Source organism: Centrocercus urophasianus, unplaced genomic scaffold, assembly GCF_019232065.1.
Source record: "Centrocercus urophasianus isolate 14NV4802_14NV808 unplaced genomic scaffold, USGS_Curo_1.0 seq_10, whole genome shotgun sequence".
Lineage (NCBI taxonomy): Eukaryota > Metazoa > Chordata > Aves > Galliformes > Phasianidae > Centrocercus > Centrocercus urophasianus.
The window spans coordinates 45762448-45787381 of NW_024884142.1; the positions used below are offsets into that span (position 1 = coordinate 45762448).

The 24934-nt window shown below is 37.8% G+C and overlaps 1 protein-coding gene across 1 annotated transcript in view; it reads right to left on the minus strand.

Moving 5' to 3' along the window:
- PTPRK (protein tyrosine phosphatase receptor type K) overlaps positions 1 to 24934 on the minus strand; it is a 397462-nt gene that overhangs the window by 203165 nt on the left and 169363 nt on the right. Inside the window, exons 4-5 of the mRNA XM_042815147.1 lie at positions 11218 to 11299; positions 9366 to 9481 (exon numbers count right to left, since the gene is read on the minus strand). Coding sequence (XP_042671081.1) covers positions 9366 to 9481; positions 11218 to 11299 — 198 coding nt within the window. The remainder of the gene's footprint in view (positions 1 to 9365; positions 9482 to 11217; positions 11300 to 24934) is intronic.

The window sequence follows — 24934 nt, forward strand, 5'->3', positions numbered from 1 at the left end:
TTCTTGGGAATTCAATGGTACAATTACATCTTCAAAGTCAATTTTCATGTACAGCTTACCCATTAAAATGTTTTTCAGTCATTAAAACCATGAGAAGTTCAAACAGTAGAGAGTTCTCACTTAAAAACAAATGTTAAAGAAAATACTTGCATTTATTTCCTCGTGCGTGTCCCTTACACCAGCAAACCATTAACCAGTCAGAGTTCAGATACACTGCCACGATCTCTTAATTAAATTCTTCTTTTTAATGTCAGAGCAATATTACTCATTTTCAAGGAGAGGAAAGAAAGGCAGCAGCACTCTCAGCTTATTAGAGGGCTTCTGGTACATACTGTTTCAATTTATGTCCTGCTCATACTGCACAGAGCTTGAAAACACTGCTCAATTAGGTTTTAAAAATTCAATTTAAAATTAATGTGGAGTTATACTAATAGGTAATGGCTGTACCCTGTGTGATTCTTGGTTCCTCCAGCCCCTTGCTGTCTGATTTGATAACCCTGAATTGTTCATTTAGGAGAGGTCAGCAGCAGTCAGCTCTTCTCGTTTGCTGGAAATAACTCTGGGCCTCACCAAGAACTACAGTCTATGAACACTCGAATAAAATGAAACATAAGCAAGTGAAAAAGCCTTCTTCCTTTCAGCATTCCAGACATTTAAATCTATGATGTTAAATTAGACTCTATAATTTCAAGCTTATTTTCAATTTGATAGTAACATTTTTTTTTAAGTTATTTTCAAGTAATGAAATGAGAGTATATATTTATTTAAAATAAGTCAACAATGAAGGCTATGCAGCTTAAAAACAGTCACAAGCAAACAATTAGGAGAGGCGTTAAAATTTCTCACTTCTACCTCATGAAAGAATTTAAATGTTTAATTAATATGAAATGATATTTTACTGAGTCTTCCAGAATGGGACCAGAAATATCCTAAACTTAACATCATACTCAATTGGCACAATTAAGGTACATCGCTAAATTTTCTAATACAGACTTAAAACTTAGTTCACTTTTTTAACTTGAGAGATAAGATTAAGTCTTCTTGTTTGTTTAATTTTTTTTTTTTTTTTTGGGTTGTGTCTGTGTGTTTTGCTTTTAAACATTGATAAGATCTCAATATATTTCTGTGCTGAAATTTCCTCTGAATTCTCTTGAACTCTTTTTTTTTTCATAACAGTGATTTTTATCAGCCTGGACAGCTCAACCTTACACATCTCGGTCCCCTTCTCAGTGTAAACATCTTAACCTAAGTCCACTACACTGCTAACAACTACAGTCAATCCTGTTTGCTTTCTCGGCTCTCAGCTGGACCCTGGTATGCCTCCAGAGATCAGAAGATGTCAACACCAAGGCTGCAGTGACACACACATCACTTCAGCAGCAGTGCCCACCACAGCACACTCACTCATGCTTCCTTGCCTATGCTCCTATCTTCCTTAAAAAAAAAAAAAGAAATCACACAAAAAAATCCGTCCTTGAAAATACATTGTCTCCTATCTTATCATCATCAAGGAATCCATGATCTAATTCACTGTGTGGCCATGGAGAGCAGGCAGGATCTGTGCAGGGTGCAAGAGGAGAGCTCAAGCAACTCCATCCCCAAGTAAGAAATCAGAACTTCACCAGAGAAGAATTCCCCCAGCACCAGGGGAGTTACACTGAGATGCCTAGAGGAAAAGGGAATTTGTAAAGGGTATAGTGACATTACACTTTTCCTGTGTGCTTTTACTCATTGTGTACAGGCAAAAATATATTGCAGTGGGTTGTTTGCTTGTTTGTTTTGCAGAAGAAAAAAAAAAGGTCAAATGAGGATAGCTTCAGTGTAGCAAGAACAGATGATGTCAAAAAACATTTCGGTAAAAATGAAATAATATAAGGGGGAGAAAAACTAACCCAAGTTACCATACTTTTAAAATTTTACTTACATGCAGCTTGTCAGGCAGTTTTTGACACACAGAGTGTATACTTTAACAACATTTAGAATAAAATTTAAAAATACAGAAAAAAAATTAAAAATATATTTGTTTTGATTTTGAGTTTGATTTGTGTCTTGAGATTTTCAAATTAAATAAACATACTGCAAATAACAAAGTATGCAACTACTTTATCACAGGGTAGAGCACCTACAATAGAGCAAGTGATCAAGAAAGCAGGATTCATTTATCTACAGTTGTATTCTATCCCCAAATACACGATTTTAGATAAACAAATAAATAAATTTGTATTTTTAGGTAGAACAAGAACTGGAACTATTGCTTAAATTATATGCCCAGATAGTCCTACCTTTCTCTTTGTATGCAATTAGATGAAGTAGCTTTTTCTTTTCTGTCAGTTTGCTTTTCAAAGAAAGCATGCGGTTATGGGTTGTTTCTTTTTTTTCCCCTTTAAGTAGGAAACTAATGTAATCAGCTTTAAGCTGGCTGGTCTCCCCAAATACATGACAAAACAGACTAAAAGAGCTTCCCATGCTCTACACACGCATGGGAAAAGCTTTTCCCATGCACACATACTAAAAATTTTGGGGAAAGTGAGAGTCAAATTCTACATTGCAGTGCCACTTAGAAGAATACAAAATTACTTCACATGTTTTAGTTGCATGTACTTCTGTTAACCAAACTTGTCCACTTAGAGGTAGCTCAATTTCCCTCCCACTGCACTGAAACTCCTATGGAAGATACCAACTGTTAGCAAGAAATCGTCTAAATGAGAACCATCTGGTACCTTCAGAAGTGGGAATCCTAGCCTGTATTAAAATCTACCAGAGAAGGAACAGCAAAATACATTCTACAGTGTCTCTGACCATCCAAATACAGAAATGAAAACCATGCCTGCTTTTAACATCCCTTATTTTGAATTTATCTAACACAAGCCACAAAAAAATACATTTTAAAAACAATGCTTTTCAGAAAGCTACAGTACTCTAGTTACAGAACTGCAGCACTTTCATTTTTATCATTACTTTTTTTTTTTAAATCACAAAAACACCAAATCTGGGCACAATGACTAAAGACCAATAGTACCTTGAGCAGAGCATACCTAACTGCACCATTCAACCTGCAGATCTAAAAAAAAAATCTGATTTTGCAAAAGAAAAAAGAAAAAAGAAAAACCCACACACTACCAGGACCAAAATAAGACAGGATACCTCATCACATGCTTCTTAGCAGATGACTTTACTCTTTTCCAAAACGAAATAAGTATAGTAGTATTTATGTATATGCACACGTACATAAAGATGTTGTATATATAAGTGTGTGTGTGTGTGTGTGTGTGTGTGTGTGTATACCACTCCCCATAATTATTTTATTGAAAGACAAATTTTTATCGTTCTATAAATCTCATAGCTATTTGAGCAAACTGTTGCTTGGAGTACAAAGGGTACCTATTGCACTTCGCACCTCAGAGGAGAGGATCTAAATGCATGGACTAAGGAGCAAAGCTCACAGGACCAGATAATATTTACTGTCACAAATTTACCTGTGTTTCAAGCAGATGCTGATGCTCTATAGTCAGTTGCTTCCCAGCAGGCCAGAGGCTGGGGCAGTCTCACAGCAGCATCCCAGCAGTCCTCTGCCCCTCCTGCGGCCCCAGCAAAACCCTGGCTTCAGCTGCTCTGCAGGGCCAGCAGGCCTGACCCACAGACTTCAGTTCAACAGCAGAATTGTCAAACATGACAGTTGACTAAGAACAAAAATGAGACCAAAAGTCTCCATCCATCACATAGTTGAAACCATACGGGTGCTAAAAAGGCATCCAGAAAACACTTTTTCTCAGTTTCCCTTAGGCCACACCAAAGAAAAAGCAAAACAAAGTTTCTTGATTATTTAGAGCTTACTCAGCTTCCCTTAACTTTCAGGGATTGTAAAATCTGTGAGAACCAACAAGAAGCATTCTTCCAGTGTCATAAAAACAGGGAGCAAAGCCTCCAAACACTCAACTACAGCTGAACGTTTTATGCCCAAGGACCAAGGCCCACTCTCAAAACACTACTGCTGGGTAATGATCCATGCCTTCAACTTCTGGACACTGCGAGATTAAAGGAACTGCACAGCACAGATCCCTTCCCAACAGGAATTACTGTCCTTTCATAAAACACAATAGTCATCAATGCTGCATCCCCCTCAGCCCACTGTTAGGGACACAGGTTTGCAAAAACACTCTCCAGTTTAAAATGCTGCCATGCTGAATTGGTTCTACAAAACGAATGGCCTTAAGGCATCATCAGAGGATACCATCTGTACGTGCTCAGTCCAAATTTGCTTTTAACTGCCCACACATACACTATCCAGCAGTGAAAACCCCCGAAAGACAAAGTTGAACACCAAACCACGCTCGTGGCAACGAACACTGCAACCCAAGAACCTAGCAAAAAAGGCATTACAGGCTATGGCAGCTTCCTTAAGAACAGGACTGTGATGCGGTTGAGCCGAACCGCCATGCAGATGGTCTTTCATCATCCTGTAACAGTTGGTATTGCTGGGAGGTCAGCCCCATGCCATTGTTGTTCCAGCAATTTACATTTTATTTTCCATAATGCTTCCTAATTTCACATTTTCAGTTATTACTTTCAGGCAATTGCTTTAATTATCTGTTATTCCGCAAGGAACGACATACTTCTCTGGTGGTGAGAGGGTCTGGATCAGATCTGTTCATGCTGACGAGTCTCTTCAGGGGCAAAAGCAGGATTGCCTTGCCAGCCCTGGCAGCCCAAGTGGGGTGGCCTCTTGCCAGCGCCCACAGCCCCTGATGACAGATTGGCCCACTCACCACGGCTCCAATGACAATCTGCACAGGATTATCAGGCACACATTAAACTTTTAAACACGTACACTACCCCTCTGAATTTCAGATTCACCAGAGCAAATGGTATCACTGAAGACCGTGGCAAAATACATCCGTCTGCAAAGCCAGAAGAATCCGCTTTCCCTAATCCAATGCTATGTTAATGCAGAGCTCAGCGATGATGGATGGACTCATTAGTGCCGCTGTTATCACCATCTGAACCAGGTGCCAAGGCATATGGTTTAACAGATGTTTGAGCAAAAAGCTCAATTCTCTGTACTGTGCAAGTGTCCAGTTAAACTGGACATTGATAAGACACTGAAAATCATACTGGGCTTATGAGAATCACAATTGTTCCCAGCTCAGGAAGCAGTTAAATACAGCTTGATTATGCAAAAAACCCTATTGCTCTCATATCCCAGTCAGATCCACCAAACAAATGCTGAACAATATGTACACTGCTTTCTAGTCTTTGTGTCCCAAAGTGTTATTTACAATGTTCAGACAATTCTATTTCTGTACTTTCTCAGTAAAGGAACAAAGCTTAAAATCATGGAAGCTTTCCTCATACTAAAAAATTATATGGGTAAAAAGACCCTCTTCAATGTCTCCATTTTAATGTTTGTATTGTTCTCCGAGTGCTGTTCTCACATATATTTAATGCTTAACATGTATCCATCATAAAACAGTATCCATGTGTAAAAGTGGTAAAAGTGATTCTTGTTTTCTCACCTAGCTCCACTGGAATGCGTGGCATTTGACATACACCAAAAAAAAGAGCAGCCATATTTATACTAATATTGATACAAATTCAACAAATCAATATGGATAAAGCAGCAAGGTGCATCCAATGTTAACAAAAGAAACATTCATTCTTTAAGTGTCTTTTTCATGAAAGACAACTCATATACTTAAAAAAATAGAAGATCAGCAGAAGCACGCAACAACTGATCAGTCTATTACTTGTTCTGTTGCATCTTTTCAGCTGACACACACACACATATTTATGTTCTCAGAAGAAATTTTCAACAAGTTCTACTGTTAACTTATAAGATGAAGCACATAATAACATAACAGGCAGGAATGCCAGGTTACTGTGCTGGGTTTAGGGATTCATCTGATAATACAAATGCTTCAGCGTTTTCATGTGGTACCAATTTGAAGTTGTTTGTGCATGACATACCACACTGGAAATTGTAAGAGAAGGTAAAATAAATAAACTTTTTGTTTATTTGAGGAAAAAAACCCTACAGTACTACATTCAGAAGTTGACGGTAGGCAAAAACATAATGCACTAAGAACAAATGCATTCCAAAAAGAAAATCAACACTTAAAAAAAAAAAAAAAAAAAAAAAAAAGGACTTTGAAATTCTTTCAGAATTTGTCAATAATTGTAGGTTATAAAGAAAATACTTCAGCTTGTAGCCATAACAGACTGGATACTAGATTACTGAAAAGGTGAGCACTGCACTTCTGTCCTGTCCTGCTCTCATACCTAATATTTACCTTGCCAGGAAAGGTATGTTTTAGATCATCTTGTTCAACCAGTTAAATCTCTTTACCTGCTCAAATATTTGCTTCACATTAACAAAGTTGAAATTTTTAACGACTTATGTTACCTTCACTGCTTATCTTTCAATGCCAGAGCCCTGCCTGTCCCCAGCTTTGGTCCAGTGGGGTTGCAAAATGCAGGGGTTGGTAGATAGGGTTGTGAAAGAGGACAGGAGACAAGATATAATCTAAAAATAAACAAACTAGCAAAACCTACATTAGTGAAATGTCAGAAGAACTTCAATGTTAATTCATATTAACCTGAAATTCTTACAGTTATGCTCTTATAGAAGATGAAGATGATGAAAAGACCATTATAAACACTCAAAAAACAATGCAATGAAATATGTTGCATCTATTTTCGTCTATTTCTATTTTCAGTTACATAAAGGTATGTGCACTTCATTTATAGTTACAAAGAAAAACATGGAAATATGGGAGCACACAGATCATTTGTGTAACATCAGTGGTTTTTCCCCACTGGAAAATTCAAGTTTATACAGGTCATTAACAATGAGATCTACTCTCAGGTTGTTAGAATCCTTCTCTCTTCCTTGCTCCCAACCAAATATCCCATCTGCTGGCACAGTTTATATAGTTAGGTAATTCAGACATGAATCAAGCTAAAAATGAAACAAAACAAAACGTGCACGCAACACCATCACCCTTACAAACCAAACTCCAAAATCCCTCTTGCTCTCAATAACAGTAGCAATAATTTATATCTGGGGACAAATTTTTTTTCTGCCAGATTAGTTTCCTCATCTAACTCAATGGAAAGGTGAGTAAAAGCTCCATACTTAGAAGAGTTGAGGAGGCAGAAGCTGAGATTGCTGCAATCTCAGTGCAGCACTCAGACAGCGCTACAGAAAAGAAAGCAGGGACGCTGCTTCCCCCAGCTCTGTCTCTCTCCTGAATTTACTTCAGCCCGTGGCTGCAGAGGGCTGGGAAAGCCAGTGTGCAGTAGTAGATTCCGTAATGGAATTTGTGCCTGCACAACTCTATTACTTCAATGCAAGCAAATGTTATCTTAGATCATTTCAGATACAAAAAGTCCCAGATCGTACCTTAGATCTTTACTTATCAAAGACTGTTTTAATAGCAATCTGTATGCTACTTTTTCTTCTTCTTTTGTTTTTAATTTTTTCCTTTTACTAAGGAAATATCTTTTCTCTTTCAATAAGGACATGACCAAAAGCTATTTTTCCCAATAGAACATACATGAAAAATGTCTCTTTTTTTTTGTTTTGTTTTGTTTTTTTTTCCTCCTCATGTCAGTTTCTGTTCTTACGAGAAAAATACATTCTTGGAATGTTTCAGCTCAGGGCTCTCAAAAACAATTACTTAGGCATTTTATTTGATCTGCTTGCTCTTCCTTGCTGGCTATTCACTCTTTACGAATCTCTGGTTTGGTGAAAGGCTAACGTGAATCTCTTTCAAGTCATACACTTTAGTCTCATGTAGTCCCCATATTATATTCACCCTGTGTTTTAAGTATGAGGTGAGCAAAACAATTCACTATTAGCTGAGCAAAACATCTGGGTCACCTTTAAGTTGGTGAAAAATTGGGATTACTTAAGGGAAAACAAGAAGGGGAATGTAAGTCTCAGCATATGAATTTAGTAGCAAAGTGTCTTGAAGAATATCAAAGCATTTCATAAACACAAGCAGAGTTATCTGAATGTCAAAGACACCTTATCTTTTACACTGTGAGAAGAATACCACATCTGTGATCCCCACACAAAAAACTACCCATGAAGTACTCAAAGGGACAAAATACATGTTTTCTGAGTTGTCTGGCGGATAACTGGCCTTCTCAAGGGAGTACAAGTTAGCACGTATAATCTGTCAGTTATCTGACCCAGAGGACCAAGTGATGAGGAAGATTTCCAGCTGGCAGTCCCTGTCAGCCCTTTCTGACCAATTACCCACTGAAGGCAGTGCTTCATATTTGTTCTTGCATGTACCTTTTGTTATGCTCCTGCCTTTGGTATAGTAACCAAGCTCAATTTCAGTTTGTGTGCTTTATATGATCTATTTGGCAAGCCTCTGAAACCGTACTCCACTTCCCCAATGAAGAAATTTTATATGTGCTCAGTTTAAACAAGTTACTACCCAAAGACATGGAATACCACATCATTCCGATTGATAAGATACCTATTCAATAAATGCAATACACTTACTGCTAGATTTGTGTCACATTTTAAAATGTTGCAGCATATTTGTCTGGCAATACATTCAGTGTATCAGATTTTTATAATCTCATACTCCTATTAAAAATATTCTCTTTTACATTTGAAGTTTAACACATGCCTATATGCAACTGCTACTGAAGTTTTGTCATCCCACATTCTATTAAAAGAAAATCAAACAGATTGAAGTAACTGATTATAGTTCATTTCAAGAGCACAACACTTTACAAAAAAATAGATACTTTAAAATTCTGATTATAGTTAATTTCAAAGTACAATCATTGCCAAAAACTTTGAAGTTCTGAAAGTATATAGAAATTCCCTATTTTTAAGAAAACGAATTGTAAAATGCATATTAAGAAATGACTCTAAAGCAGTGTCAGTGCTTAAGGTTTAAACATACACATACAGGTATCACGTGGTAAAATTCAGTTTTTAAAGAAACAAGTGTGAACCTTTGCAATCTTTCTACTTGGTGGTCTTAATTTTAAGTCTTTCAAGACCATTCACACAAACCGCAAAGAAAAGTTTTCATTTTAAAATTGAGAATATGTACTTATATGTACTTGATGGTAATAAATTGAGCTGATTTACAGGTAGAGAAAATCAAAACGCCTTAAAGAACAACCTTCCTCTATTGGCCATAAAAAAAAAAAAGTCCCAATCCAAGCTTTTTAGCACTACAAAATTGATTACCAGTTTCACCATTTAAACAATATAGCATCTTATTTAAACTAAATGTTTCACATGCAAAAGAAAAAAAGACTTAAGAATTTAAATATTTCCCTTCCAGAAAGCATTTTGTCCTTTGGGCAAATAGACTTAGATGAGTTGGCCTTACCTGGAGCCATAACTTGTTATTCACTGCATCTCTCCCTGTAGCAATGCACTGAAATGTAGCATTCTGCCCTGCATTGACCTCTACATCCCCCAGCCTCAAGAAATGTGGAGATTTATCTGCAGAGTTGGAAAAAAAAAAAAAAGTACAAATAATGCTTATTGCTAGAAAAGGTGCCATTACATTGCCTCTGCAAAGATGCATATTATAAAAACCTTTAGCTAGAAAACACAAAGAAAATGATTTGTTTCATCTCAGCTCCAGAAGAATGTTTTCAGTCCTTTCCCTTCTCTCCTTTTCATTCTATACATGAGTTCTAATAAAGTATTTTAAGAATCAAAGCCCAGAAAAGAAGATCAAATGCTAGAGTGTCAGTAGCACATTACAAAAATTATCCTTACGAATTTCAGTTGTACAAAGTCTGTCATACTGGGAAAAAGCCAATTAGAAGGATACTGTTCAAGTAAAAAAAAATAGGTATTATCTAGATAATTTGCAATGTAACTTTGAGCTCCATACTTCTACTAAATGAAATCATTTTTGCTGTTGAGCATAATATTTCAATATTCAGGCAAATTATTTCTTTCTCTGACAAAGCCCCCAGGAAAGCTCCGTGGCACAACCACCTGAAGGATTTATTAGACATAAGAAATCTGACAGACATATTTGAGGAATGGCTGTATTACACAGCTCTCACCCATTCCTTTCTCAAAAGCCACCTATGACAGCAGTAGCAGAGCTGTTATTTCTTTGTGCTTAGTTAAAAAAGAAAACTAAGAAACACCAGAAAAACCTCTCAGGAAAAAAGTCCAGCAAATCAGAATGAAAAAATGTTTAAAGATCAGTACAGAAAACAGCTTATCTGAAAAGTGTAACATTCTGATTATCTTCTGTCACGCCTGCACCAAAGTGCATTTTAGCAATTAGAAAATAAATGAAAAGAAAAAAGAAAAACAAAGGAGCAAGGGACAGTACAAAGCCAGATACTGAAGCTGCAAAGAGTTTTATTGACTACTGAGATCAGATGGCTGGGCTGACAGAAATATAAAGAGGCAAACTACACAAACACCCCTTTACGCTTGGTAACCTATAAGAGTCGTAACAGTTGTGGGTGGAAGAAAACAAGATGCGAGGTTGCCACTGCAACCATCTTTTAAATAAAATTTTGTAGGAAGGTTGCTGTGATGTGATCTTTTCAGAAAGTAATTAAATTAACAGCCATGAGGTGCACTACAGTGAAATTAAATTTGAGAAAGGGAGCATCTAGAGGAAGATTAGAAAAGTAGAATAGAACCAAAGTAACAAAAAAAAAAAAAAACATCTAAGAGTGGTGTCACAAATGCACAGTAATCGTTTCTTCCTCGCAGTGTTTACTTGAACGATGCCTGAATTAACACAATTTGTGTTTGAAGTGTATAGTGTTACCCAGGTAGGCAGAAAAAGGCAAATGTAAATGCCTGAATTCTGTTCACATAATAAACCATAGCAAGAGACCTCTCTTCAATAGTTCAATAGCTAGAAACCATTTATAAAACCAAAAACAAAAAAAAGAGGGCATGAAATCTGGAAAGCTATATGTCGTATTTCTGTAATCAGTAGATATACATATTAACAAAAGACAGCTTAAGACACTGAGCATTTCTGCTTTTATATTCATGCAATACTTCTGCTAGACAAAGATTTCACCCAGGTAAATCACTTGCAACGCTACATGTTACCCTGGAAGCTACAACACAAATGCTATTGAAAGAACAAAGAATATCAGTGATGAAGTGATGAAAACTCAGCAGGCCACAGCAATATCAAATAAGTCCTGAAAAGACAGAGAAAAATGCAGCTCTTAATCATTACTTACCACAAGGGTAACTCAGAACCTGGATGTCATCAATGGCAATGTAGCCATTTCTCCCATCTGAGACTTCGGCTTCAAATATTACCTGTCAAAATGAAAGAAAAAATGTTTACAACATTCATTTCTGCAGAATTCCCACAGCAGCAGGCGTGTTGATATAAGACACATTGCCTTTTTCATTTAGCTGAGGTTCCTACAAGGCTTGATGACTGAATGGAATATTTATTACCTAATGGATTGCAGTTCCATTCTTTTCATATACATCACTTGCTTTGGATTCGCTGCTTATGGCACAACAGAAAAGCAAGTTTATTATCTCAATTAGTGGCATACTGTTTTCAATTCACTAAATGCATAAACATGATTCAATTCTGAAAAAAAACCAACAACCACTATTACTTTCAGACAGGTTCAACATCACAGCATAAAACTGAACAAGAATTTTAACATTTGTATTCCCATTGAGAGTCTTGCTGTTGCCTATATTCTTTGTAACGTGCAGTGTAATTGTACAGGAAAATATGCAGCAGCACAGAAATAAAGTGGCACTGCCCAGTGGCAATGAAAAGAGATACAGGAGATTTATGCAGTAGCCACTACATTCTTTATTTCTTGCAAAGCAATAGAAAAATTGCTGGGCATGAAACAAAAATGCAATAATGTCTTCACATCTAACATCTTGTCCCACTTCAAACATGAAGTAACAAGGAAAATGTGTCCTCAGAACATTCGAGGAGAGAGCTTTTCCCTACAGATGTACCAACATAACATCACACAGTCTAGAATAAACTGACAAACTGGCAGAAAAGTAGAGGATAATGAAAAGGAAAGCATATAGAAATAAAAAAGAAAGTATGAAGCAGGAATGCTTAAACTAGGTATGTTGTTCCAAAAGTAATGCCTTCTATTTATTTCCATGGAAACTACAAGAGCTATAAGGAGCAAACACACTATCCGATCAAGCAAATTCTCAGTTACCAAACACTATTTTTCAACATGGTTATGACCCACTAAGTTTGCATTTTCACTAGCAATTAACAAGAGCCTGCATGCTGCACTCTTAGAAATCTGCATGAGTAGAGGTGAGCAACTGTTCCACAGCTGCTATTGTGGTGTCATTGCTAGGAAAATATTGCTCATGAAGTCCATCTTTCATTGGCCAGAACAGATGGAAGTCAGAAGGCACCAAATCCAGACTATACGGTGGGTATGGTAGGATAGTCTAGTCAAGATTGGCAACACGCTTCAAGGTCTTCAAACCAGTATGGGGCCTGCCATTACTGTGCTGCAAGAGAAAGGCTGTCTTCGTCTATGCACTGAAAGTTTGAGTCTTCAGCTTAGTCACTGTTGGCAATGCAGTGTCCAGAGTTGATGGTTTGTCCCTGTTCCAGAAAATCCAGAAGGATCACTGCTGTCCTATCCCAAAGGACAGTACACATTCCTTTACCCACAAAGAGATGCATTTTGACCTTTTTCTTTGATGTGTAATTCACGTCACCGCTTCACAGACTACCATTTTGACTCTGGCTCCTAGTGATGATGCATGGTCTCATCACTGCTAATGATGCAATCCAAGATAATGTCATTTCAGTCTTGTATTGGTTCAGTAGGTCCTTACAAACTTTGCATACAGTGTTCTTTCTTTCCTGTGTGAGTATTTACGGGACCCACCTGGCGAAAGCTCTGCAATATTCCAGTGTTGCCACCATTGATTCCAATGCATTGAAGTCAGTATTCAGCTCCATACACAGTATCCTGGTTGTTATCTGAAGATGAGCTGATCTAGATGCCTTCCAGTTCATGATGTGACAGCTATGCATGGCCATCCAGAATGTCATTTGTCTTTCGCATTGCTTTCCTTGCTGCTCAAATGTGCCACCTACTGCCTCACTGTGTTCACATTCTCATAAACGTTCAAGAAGTGTCAGTGGATTCCATCCCTTGTTCTCTGAGACAATGCAAGGGAGGAAGACTGATAACCCAATGTTCCAGGTAGGTGAGGGGGAATGCAAGACCCATCAAGGACCTTTCTTAAAGATTTCAATTAGAGCACTATTTGACAGCACCTTGCAGCTCCTCTGGCTTTCTTCAGGGAGCTGGCACTTGTCACTTGTAAGGACATCAACGCCAATTTTTTTAATTCCCTAACAACTACATTTAGAGCAGTTTGTCTTTTTGTTGTTTTAAAAGGTTACGTAGTGTGAAGACAAGCAGACATCTCAGTAAGAAATAATGCTATATTTAAAGCCCTTCCAAATGACCAATTTCTTTACTTTACAATACAATTCTATCACATGCATAAACAAACTGGTTTTCCAAAAAATTTAAGTTGAGAACTTTGACAATTGGTGTTAAATCCAGTGGCCTAAATTTACATCTAACTTCAAACCGGGTTGTTATTCATTTGAAAACAGTTTTGACTCACTATCAGAGAAGCTTGCCCTCATATGCATCCCTCCTCTGTGCATTGATAGCTTCCTGGGAGTCCAGGGGGAAACAATTTTCCTTACTTGGGATACAGGTGGGAATTTACGGGTTTTTTCGTTTGTTTCTTTCTTTTGCTTTTTTTTCCTATAGACTGTATATAGTAAAAGGTGCAGTACAGTTATAAAAGTCTCACTGAGCTTTAATTTGATAACATCTGCTCACGTTCAAAAAGGGAAATGAAGAAAAAGAATTGATTATATAGATGAAGACAGCAAGTCTTTAAAACACTGAGAAATTGGACCAGAAACAGAGTTTTTCCTCACACATACACACAACACGTGAGAAAAAAAACAGATTGTTCAGTTATTTCTTTCACCAGATAAAGTTTATCCTAATAAAACACTGTTGCATTCAGAGTGAATTCTGCATTTTACTTCAATGGCTTTTTAGTTTATAATCCAAGAAGGAATGTCTTAAACACCTGTATTTAGCTGAAAAGTAATTCAGACTATCACAGAATCACAGACTGCACAACTACAAATGTCCTTTCACTTATCACAGTTTAATTGCATGTTCATCTAGTGCATTTCTGAGACACACTTGCTTCCTTTAACGGGGAGGACAGAGTTTCCTGGGGGATGAATCAGGCTTGCACACAATAGTTCTGGAGACAGTTATCCTGTCTCGTTTGTTACAGGAGTGAATGCAATGAAAAACAACAGGAAATGCTGAATAGCTCAGGTAATTCAAATGCTCAGGGGAATTACATTTCATCCTGGATTCTTTTATACAGTTACCATGTAGTGCTCAAATGGTTACTTACTCCTCCAAATAAAACTTCTCTTGTTTACACAGTACTTGAATTTAGAAAAAAATTAATTAAACAACAAATGAAATGTCAAAATTCCCTGAACGGGGGATGTTCCTATGTCTTTAACCATCCCCAATGCACTTCTTGTCCATATATTTGTCCATTCTGCCCCTAAAACCACATAAACTTTCAACATACACAGTATAATCTGGGGAAACCTATAAGCTTACTACTCACAGCATTAAAAAAAATCTACTAGTCTGTCACATACTTGACTTCCTTTAATGACCAAATCAGTGACAAATTGAACCCAAACATCCTGCTATATTATGCACAACTTTAAAGACCTCTATTATATGCTCCAAGGTAATTTTGTTTCAACTTTGATGAGTCCCAGATTATTCAGTCAATCCTGTATAGAAAGCATTCCCCTTTCTTTGATTGTCCTTGTCATCCTTCTTTGAACCTCTTTCTAACAGTATTATACTCTTTGAAGATAATGAGAGCAGAGATTGCACACAGCAATCAAGATGTACAAATCCATGACTCATCCATAACAGAATTACCTAATTTATAATGAACTTCATTCTTAACCATTCCTAAAACTTCATCTGCTACCTTTGACCATCACTGGGATTAAAGTTGATGTTACTGTGAATCTCAGGATCTTGCTGCACATTGCTAATGGTAAACATAGAATTTATCATTCCATTCATGAGATTCAGATTTTATGCAGTGTGCATTATTTTCTCTCTCTTTATCTACACTAAAACGTGCCTGCCATTTTATTTCCCAGTTACTCACAGCTGGTGATTTTGTGATGGTCATCCTGTAGGCCCTCACAATTAGACATTGTCCTTGCTATTCTAAAGAAGCTTTCATATGCAAACTTCTGTCTCTGTTGTCTCTCTATCCTGGTCATTTATAAATGGATTGAAAGAAACAAATCTCCGTAGGATTCCTCTGCAGTGGCTTCTTCTGGAGATACGGACAATTTATGTATTTCTTTTCTCTTTTACACAATTATCTATTTATGAAATTATCTTTATTCTCATAGAATAGTTTTACTACAAAATTCTGTAGAGGAACCTAGTTAAAAGCCTTTTGGAAGCCAGTATCAATAATACCACCATTACCTATATGCTTGCTGACTTAAAGGGACCCAAAGCTGAAACTTAAGCTGATGTCATCTTAAGTGTATGATGTGCAATGCAGAGCAAAAAAAGCCAGCAGATTCTAGTTGTCTCATGTCAGGTACTACAAAATACCACATAGTTCACTTTCACATCCCAGTTCTAAAACAGTGATATGACAATCACCCTTCACCTAGTTTTAATACACAAACACATATTTCAGAAAGACTTAAAATGCTTAGCAGTATTTGAATACAATGCGGGAAGCAGTAACTTCTGTTGCTGTGACGCCCAAAGGCGGGGGTGGAATCTCGTTGCTGAAGTTGAGTGTTTAAGGACTACACAAATATTGCACTCCTACACGGCCCTAACACTGCATCCTATAAGCTTGCATTTGCTGGAATACACTAAATATTATAAGGAATGGACTTGTCAGATTTTAACTCTTAGCATGATTAATTTAGGTATCCTCACTATTAGCTCATTTAACTCACTGATCCAAATATACATTCTCAAAGTGTATCTAGTGAATTATGTACAAAAAATAGCCAGGGAATAGAGAGAACTCCGTAGACCAAAGTTTAAAAAGAATATAGGAAAGTTTCTCTCCAGTGCATGTTTTACATCAAACATCTTTGTGAGGAAAACAGGATAGAATGAAAGATTTCCATTAAAAAAAATCTGACACTGGCACACAACTCAATTGGAATGTGCTCCTATTTGCACACGTAACTCAGCCCATTGCCATCTACCAGGAAAACAGAAAATACTTCTTCCACTCCCTAGAAAGCCCATTGCCTCTTGGGCTATTTCGTAATACTAAATAAATAAATAAATAAATAAACAAATGAATAAATATGTTAAAAAAAAAAAACCTAAGTAACCATTCTTTCTCTACTTCTTGGCTCACATACTTATATATCAGAAAACATTCAGAACTAATTTTCACATCCTTGGGTTCAGCATTTTAATATTCCATTTTTTGTTTTATCTGATGACTATCTTTAGAATACAACTAGATTTTGTAAAAGCTGATTTCTTGATGTAAACCAGAAATATCTGCAGAGTATTTCTGCAGTTTGCAGACTTGCCTTGTCCGTTCTCCATTTGACTATTTACTATTTCTGATCACTTACACTATATGATATACTATACTCATACTGTACTTCTGATACTGATGAATGCTTGAAAGTCTCAAAGGATTTAAGGCAATCTTGTCATAGAAAAGGAACAAACATCACACATCAATTAGATAAAGTCAGCCTTGAAAACATCTTACTTAAAATAGAAAGTCAGCCATTCATTGGCTATTTTTTCCTCCTTAGCCCCTTAAAATGATCTTAAGAATAATTTAAGATTGAAATAGACAAAAAACATTTAGATCTTGCAATTTCCAAAGCGCATTCAGCTTGCAATACATTTTTAATTCAGCCATAGGAAGCCTTTCTATTAACTAAATTATCTGAAATTAGACTTGTAAACAGACTAATTCCAATGCTTGGTAACAAATTGCATTAGAGAGCTATATGTAAACAGAAGGTATCGTTTGTGATAGCAGTACAAAACAAATCAACCAACAACAAAAATGAGCCAGTGATCTTCAAATACAGTACACAGTGACTGGAATATTTGTGCCTTTTCTACTATACTCCAGCATGCACAATCCTGATAGTATTTGTGTTGACATATTTTTGGAACCTCTCACATCTTTTCTATTCAAGTATGAGTAAAACAAATGAAGAAATGAGTTAGAATGAAATTGAACAGCAGAATTATAAAGTCAGTCTTTCATAAGCATATCAAATGCAAACATTTCAACAATTTTTTTGTATATACTTTTCTTCCTTGTTTAATCATAATTTTTGAAAAAGCACAAAAGTGACTTCAACTATGTAACTTAATATTTATAACTGGTTAAGATTAAACAATACTGTTTTGTTTTATACTAAAATAGATTTCCACAGATGAAAACCATGAAAGGAAAGAAAATGTATACACAAAATGACAAAAAAAAAAAAAAAAAAAAAAAAAAAAAACCAATCAACAAACCCTATTTGTTTAAAAGCTTCTATCTAATGATTTGCAATTCAAAAGAAATTAAAAAACTAAAGTGGGGACTTCACTTAAAAAAAAAATACTATCACATTACAAAAGAAATACTTAATGAAGGGCAGCTGAAAATAAGAAGAGACAGCAAAATAATTTTTTACTTGACATAACCAAAATTATGTTGACATAATAAAAAGCATTTCCCCTGTGAAAGTTACAGATAATTTTGCTGAACTAATTTAGAAATCATGAAAACATAATTACTTCCATTTGAATGCTTAAATAATGCTGTGAGGCAGCCTTGGCTGCTGACAGGGCCCAGGAGAATTTCCAGCACTGTAACTCAAACACAAGTGAAAATCTTGGGATCTAAATTGTGATAAGTCAGCTAGCATCCTATTGTTGGTTGGATTTTTATTTTGTTGTTGTTGTTGTTTTCTTGTTTTGCTTTTTTTTGTTCTCAATATCAAACCTTCTGAGATTGAAAGAAAAAGTTAAGGCTATCTTCTCCCTAGCAACCTTACTAGCAGAGCTGGTCCGCAATTGCTTATGAATTCTTCAGCCATCTCAGTGTCATCCACAGGGACAGCCAACTCCTCTAATCCCCAAACACATATTTAAGGTCCAGGAAATGCTGAGAAGCCTATACTTTCACAGTTCCATCTGGTGACAAACTCCCTGTCAGGAGGATCACTGGGTATTCTTTCGGAATTCATTACTCATAAATGAGCTAGCTACTATATTCAATCCTAGGAACAGCCCTAAAATTGTCTCTTTATACATAAGTGAGAACCATAGGTAAGCTGTGGTTAAGTTCTTAATGATTTAGGTTTAAACATACTGATAATGCAGCAGGACATTTTGACTGTTTAGCCATGGGAAACCAAACCTGTGGGTAGCACTGCAAAACATAACATTTACATGCTAAAATTGTTACCAGTCACAGTAACAGACACTAGCTAAGAACTGATATGAATTATCGAGTATTTATTATTATGATAGATCTAAACTTTAAGAAAACACTTTCCATCAGGACAGCAGCAATCCTTACTACAACAGAAATGCAGTAGTACAAGTCCAGCATGATGCCACTGTTCTTTGCTGAGACTGGATAAATCAGTCCTTTTGCACTCCAATGACCAGTGGTAATTTCCTATCATGGGGGGCAAAAATAAAATAGGTTTACATATTTAAATATAAATATATTCTGGAAACAAGGCTGTGTCACCTGGGAAGAATACAGGAATGCCGTCCGGACTTGCAGACGTGGGATCAGGGAAGCCAAGGCGCAGGCAGAACTGAACTTGGCAAGGGACGTGAAAAACAATAAGAAAACCTTCTACAGGTACATTGGCCAGAAGAGACAGGCCAAAACGGGCGTACCTACTTTGGTAAATTTAAAAGGAGAACTGGCTTCAACAGATGAAGAGAAAGCTGAGGTGCTGAATGAGTTCTTCACCTCGGTCTTCACTGGTGGCCAGGATTCTAGTCTTTTTCACGTCCCTGAACCCTGCATCCCCAAACCTCTATGTGGGGACCAAGGAGGTAAATCCCTCCCCACTGTAAGGGCAGAGCAAGTCTGAGAGTGCCTCCTTAGACTGAATGAATACAAGTCTATGGGGCCAGATGGTGTGCATCCCAGGGTCCTGAAGGAGCTGGCTGAGGTGGTTGCCGAGCCGCTCTCCATCATATTTGAGAAGTCGTGGCTGTCAGGTGAGGTCCCGGATGACTGGAGGAAGGGTCACGTCACTCCCATATACAAGAAGGGGAGGACCCGGGGAACTACAGGCCAGTGAGTCTCACCTCCGTGCCTGGGAAGATCATGGAACAGATCCTCCTGGACAACATGCTCGATCACATAAAGAATGAGCATGTGATCCGAGACAGCCAGCACGGCTTCACCAAAGGAAGGTCATGCCTAACTAATCTTGTGGCCTTCTACGATGGAGTGACGGCATTGGTGGACGAAGGGAAGGCGACCGATGTCATTTACCTGGACCTGAGCAAGGCCTTTGACATGGTCCCCCACCACATCCTCATCTCCAAATTGGAGGGAAGTGGATTTGATGGGTGGACGACCCGATGGATAAGCAATTGGTTGAAAGGCCGCAGACAGAGGGTGGTGGTCAATGGCTCTATGTCCAGGTGGAGGCCGGTAACAAGTGGTGCCCCCAAGGGTCTGTCTTGGGACCGGTGCTCTTTAACATCTTTATTAATGACATCGATGAGGGAATTGAGTGCACCCTCAGCAAGTTTGCTGACGACACCAAGCTGAGTGGTGCGCTTGATACGGTGGAAGGAAGGGATGCCATTCAGAGGGACCTCGACAGGCTGGAGGGCTGGGCTCGGGTGAACCTAATGAGGTTCAACACGGCAAAGTGCAAGGTTTTGCATTTGGGCCGGAAGAACCCCAGGCACCCGTACAGGCTGGGAGGAGTGGTCCTTGAGAGCAGCTCGGCAGAGAAGGACCTGGGGGTCCTGATGGACGAGAGACTGAACATGAGCCAGCAGTGCGCTCTGGCAGCTCGAAAGGCAAATGGGATCCTGGGCTCCATCAGGAGAGGGGTGGTCAGCAGGGACAGGGAGGTGATTGTCCCTCTCTACTCGGCTCTTGTGAGGCCCCATCTGGAGTACTGTGTCCAGGTGTGGAGCCCTCAGTACAAGAAAGACATTGAGATTTTGGAAAGGGTCCAGAGGAGGGCGACTAAGATGATCAGGGGGCTGGAGCACCTCCCCTATGAGGACAGGCTGAGGGAGTTGGGCTTGTTCAGCCTGGAGAAGAGAAGGCTGCGGGGTGACCTCATTGCAGCCTATCAATACCTGAAGGGAACCTACACCCAGGAGGGGAGTAAACTCTTCAAAAGGGCTGACAACAGCAGGACTAGGGGAAATGGATCCAAGTTGAAGGAGGGAAGATTTAGGTTGGATGTTAGGGGGAAGTTCTATACAAGGAGAGTGGTTAGGCCCTGGAACGGGCTGCCCAGGGAGGTTGTGGATGCCCCGTCCTTGGACGTGTTTAAGGCCAGGTTGGACGGGGTCCTGGGCAACCTGATCTGAATGTGTGTGTTTGGTGGCCCTGCTAGGCAGGGGGGTTGGAACTACATGATCCTTGAGGTCCCTTCCAACCCGGGTGATTCTGTGATTCTGTGATGTGTATGCATGCACATACATATACACATACTTATCACTAATATGCTCTCGGATCATATATACCCCCAGCCAAAATAAAGATACATTTGAATACACTCAACTCAGTAATGAGAAGCATTGCACCTTGAAGCAATATGTGTATCATATAGATCATTAAAATTCCCAGTTTCTAAACCATGAGATGTTTTCCCTATTCAATTAAAATAAAATGACAGCATCTTGGAGTTAGTCTTTGATGAACAACACAAAAGAAGACAGCATGACAGAATTAAATCAGCAGATAAAATTCATTGGTTTCTGTTGTATCCCATATATCGCTTTCTAAAAGAACTTTTTTCCACTACATATCAAACATCAACAACAAAAAAAGCTAAAATTGCTTATTTTCAGAACAGCTATGAAAACAATTTGAAGCACCTATGCAGAGCGTGAAATCCATATCCATGCATTTGCTTGCTCCAGACAAAGACACTGTTCAAAACTACTTTCCAATTCCAGCAACCACCAATCAATGTGCTGATTGGTACGTACCTTCCTTTCCTTTCCCACTCCTCTATAATAAAACTCAAATGAACGACAACTGAAGCTATCACTCTCACTTTCTCCAAAAGTGTTCATACTCAGCCTATTTGAAGAAGAGCCTTCCCAAAAAGAAATTGAAGTGTAGAAATGCACACTGAAAAGGTATGTTTTAGAATGAGGTCACTCTTGCAAGAGGACAATTCACAGCAGAGTGCAAGTGAATATAAATGTTTTTCAGAAAGAATGGAATAAAAATAGTACCTAGCTTATTTCACAGACAAATGTTCAGGAAAAAAAAAAAAAGGCTTCATCATAAGTTTTTGCTGATATCAGAAGAGAGAACAACTGCAAGCAAAACTGTCCTAAATTACAACGGTTGCTAACATGGTGGAAACAAAGATGAGGAAAGACTATGCTACTCCCTTATTTTGGGTCATTGTGAACAGAGGATAGAATAATGACAAAAAGCCTTAAGGCAAGAAAGCTAGCACCAAAATGTATTCTAATACAAGTGGAGGACTATCTATCAGGCACAGCTTAACATATATATAATAAATGTAGATCAAATAGCACCAAGAAAAGAAACTCAATTAAAAAAAGTAATTCACCCAAAATAATGGATGTTTTATATTGAACTGTTCTGTGGAAATACTCACTGCATTAGCAGCAGCCTATAATATAAATATATAATATATATAATATAATAATGTAATACAAAGAGTGCTAGTTTCAGGAGAAGAAATTACACTGATGTTCTCTACAAAAAAAAAAAAAAACAAAAAAACAAAAAACCTTAGATACAACCACAATGTTTAAACCCCTAATTCTGTATATAATCTTATTTGATCTTCTATATGTTTGCACTAATTGATGCTGGACAAACACAGAAGACAGCCATCTGTACAAACAGCTTATGCCTGAAGACACAGGAGGGATGACACTGGCACTTTGTTCCTCTCAGTTTTGCACAATATCCACTAAGCTGAACTGAATGCGACAATGGATATCAAGGGCAAGAAGATAGACTTCTGTAGGTATATAAGGAGCACAAGTTAGACTAGGGAAAATGTAGGCCTGCTGCTGAATGTGACAATGGCTCTGATGACCCAGGACTAAGGCTAGTAAGACTGGCCTTCAGAAATCCAAAGACCCTGAGATCAAGAGGGAAAGTTCAGAGCAAGGAAGAACATACCCCAGGTGAAAGAGAATCAGGTCATGGAAAACCCCCTCCCCCCCCCCCAAAAAAAAGGAAATATATAAGCCCATGAACACTCACAGGATGCACCTATGAGCACTGAGGATAGCATCACTGCAAGGCAACTCTGAATTACATTTGAATGGCAGAAGTGCCTGAGCACCATTTGCTGGAAACCAACTGCAGAAAGCAACTTTCTAGAAAAGAACGTGGCAGATGTGCAGGTGATCAAATGCTAGAACAAGCTGCACAGAGGGACGTGGAGTCTCCTCCCTGGAGATCTCCAAAACCATGCTTGAACATGATCCTGGGTAACCTGCTCTGTCTCTAGAACATAACATATTGAAAAACCTAGAGAAGAAAGAGCATAAACCAATTTATATTTCTGTCTACATCAAATAATAACCGTTTAATAACTAACATGCCATAGACACACTATGGTATTTTAAATTTACATACTTGGGACCAAGTTTGGATGGTTTTGCCTTTAGCAAGGCTACCAATGTGATCAAAGAGAAAGACCTTGAAAAGGGTCCTAGGTAAACCAGGCCTGCGAGACCTCCAGATACTCACATTTCATTGAAATAAATCTCTTTAGAAATTAAATTTTATTTATCAAAATATTTGACCAGTAACACTGAAACCACTCAAACTGCCACTTTTAACACTAACGCGCACTATAACATGCCTTGATTAATGAAACTAGACAAGTTGGATTAGTTTCCTAATTCACTAGTTAAAGCAGAAATTTCTGAGATGGGGACAATGAAATATTCCTATTTCAAAGTAGTTTTAAATCAAACATTTGTGGTAAAGATGTTAAAGCAACAGAAGTAATAGTTATGAAATCTGTCAAGAAAGGTCTGTGAAATCAGGAAGAGGAACATTAGTCAGAAATAATACAGACGCTGTTTACCCCACTAGTGACTAAGGCCAACTTCCTATATTAACTTGGAATGGATTTTTCAGATGCACTCTAGGACTATTTCAGGTATTTTAGGCATTACATCATTAATAATAGAATAATTAAATACAGAATCTTTATAGTTTCGTCTACTCATTTAGAACAGGAAGCTACCGCTATTTGTTTTATACCTATTTGCAAGAAGTATGAAAAGCTAGATGTTATTAAGAAGCTGAACAAATGGAAGTGGATATGAGCAGGGAACACAAGTTACTGACAAGTCAATCCAGGCACATCACAGGAAGATAAGTATCAACAAGACAGACACTTAGAGCGAAAGAACCTTTTCTGTACCCCATAAAATCCTTACCTTGAACACACAACTAAAATCTTATCAGACCTTCTCCCTTCTATTTTTCCTCTATCAATCAATCTGCAAAGACATTTGCTAAGTCAACTTGCCTCTGAGCAAATAAACTAAAATGAAAAATCAAACAAAGGAATGATGAATCCTAAATTTAAGAGAAAAGGTCTTTCTTTCATTCTGAAAGAAAACTATTTTCATTTTTCAAAGCGTTGAAGATTAATACTAAGTAGACATTCTTAATTTTCTTTATAGGTGTACCTCATAAGCTACTATTTCAGTGGTTTTAGTCTGCCAAAATGAGTAATGCTCATGAGCTCTGGCACTGTCCATGAATTTATCTCTTTCTCCACTGGAAAAAAAAAAAAAAAAAAAAATGAGGGCAAAATCCTCACAAACAGAATGAATTGCCTCTTGAACGACAGAAATAACTAAACACCATTCATACACATAATTGTTGAACTTTTTTTAGGACAAGGCATCAATTTTTCTTTTCTTTTTATAAAACACCTATTTATTTGAAAATACTGTTCAGAAAAAATAGCTATGAAGCATCAATAACTATTCTTCATGAAGCGTAAGTTTTAAGGCAGCAGAACAATTCTACTGTGGTTTCTTGTTTGTGATTTCTTCTTTGTCTGTAGTTTGTGATATATTTTCATTGTTCCTGTGAAATCTTCTCCTAATAGATTATTAAATGGCAGAAGAAGATCGCATAGATGAATATGAACCTTTCCCCTCATAAAATGACAATTTTTATCTACAAGGAGCAGATAAGGGAGAAGGATGTCCTTACTAGTAACCTTCTGGAGATAAACTTCTATCCCAAAATAAACATGCTACAGTCTCTGCTCTCAAGGTTCATCTTGCATATTGTAAGGCACTGTAAGTTATTATGTGTCATCAGTAATTAAAAGAGAAGTCAATTCCGGTATTTAAGCTGCCCTTCTTCTCAAATGGTGGGCAGCGGGTATCCTGTCATCGAATTTCAGGATGGTTTAAGTTGGAAAGAACCTTAAAAATCTTCCAGTTCCAAATCCCTGCCATGGGCAGATTTGCCACCCATTAGATCAGGCTGTCCAAGATCCCACTCAATCTGGTGCTGAATGTCTCCAGAGATGGGGCAACCACAGCCTGACTGGGGAGCCTGTTCCCATACTTCACT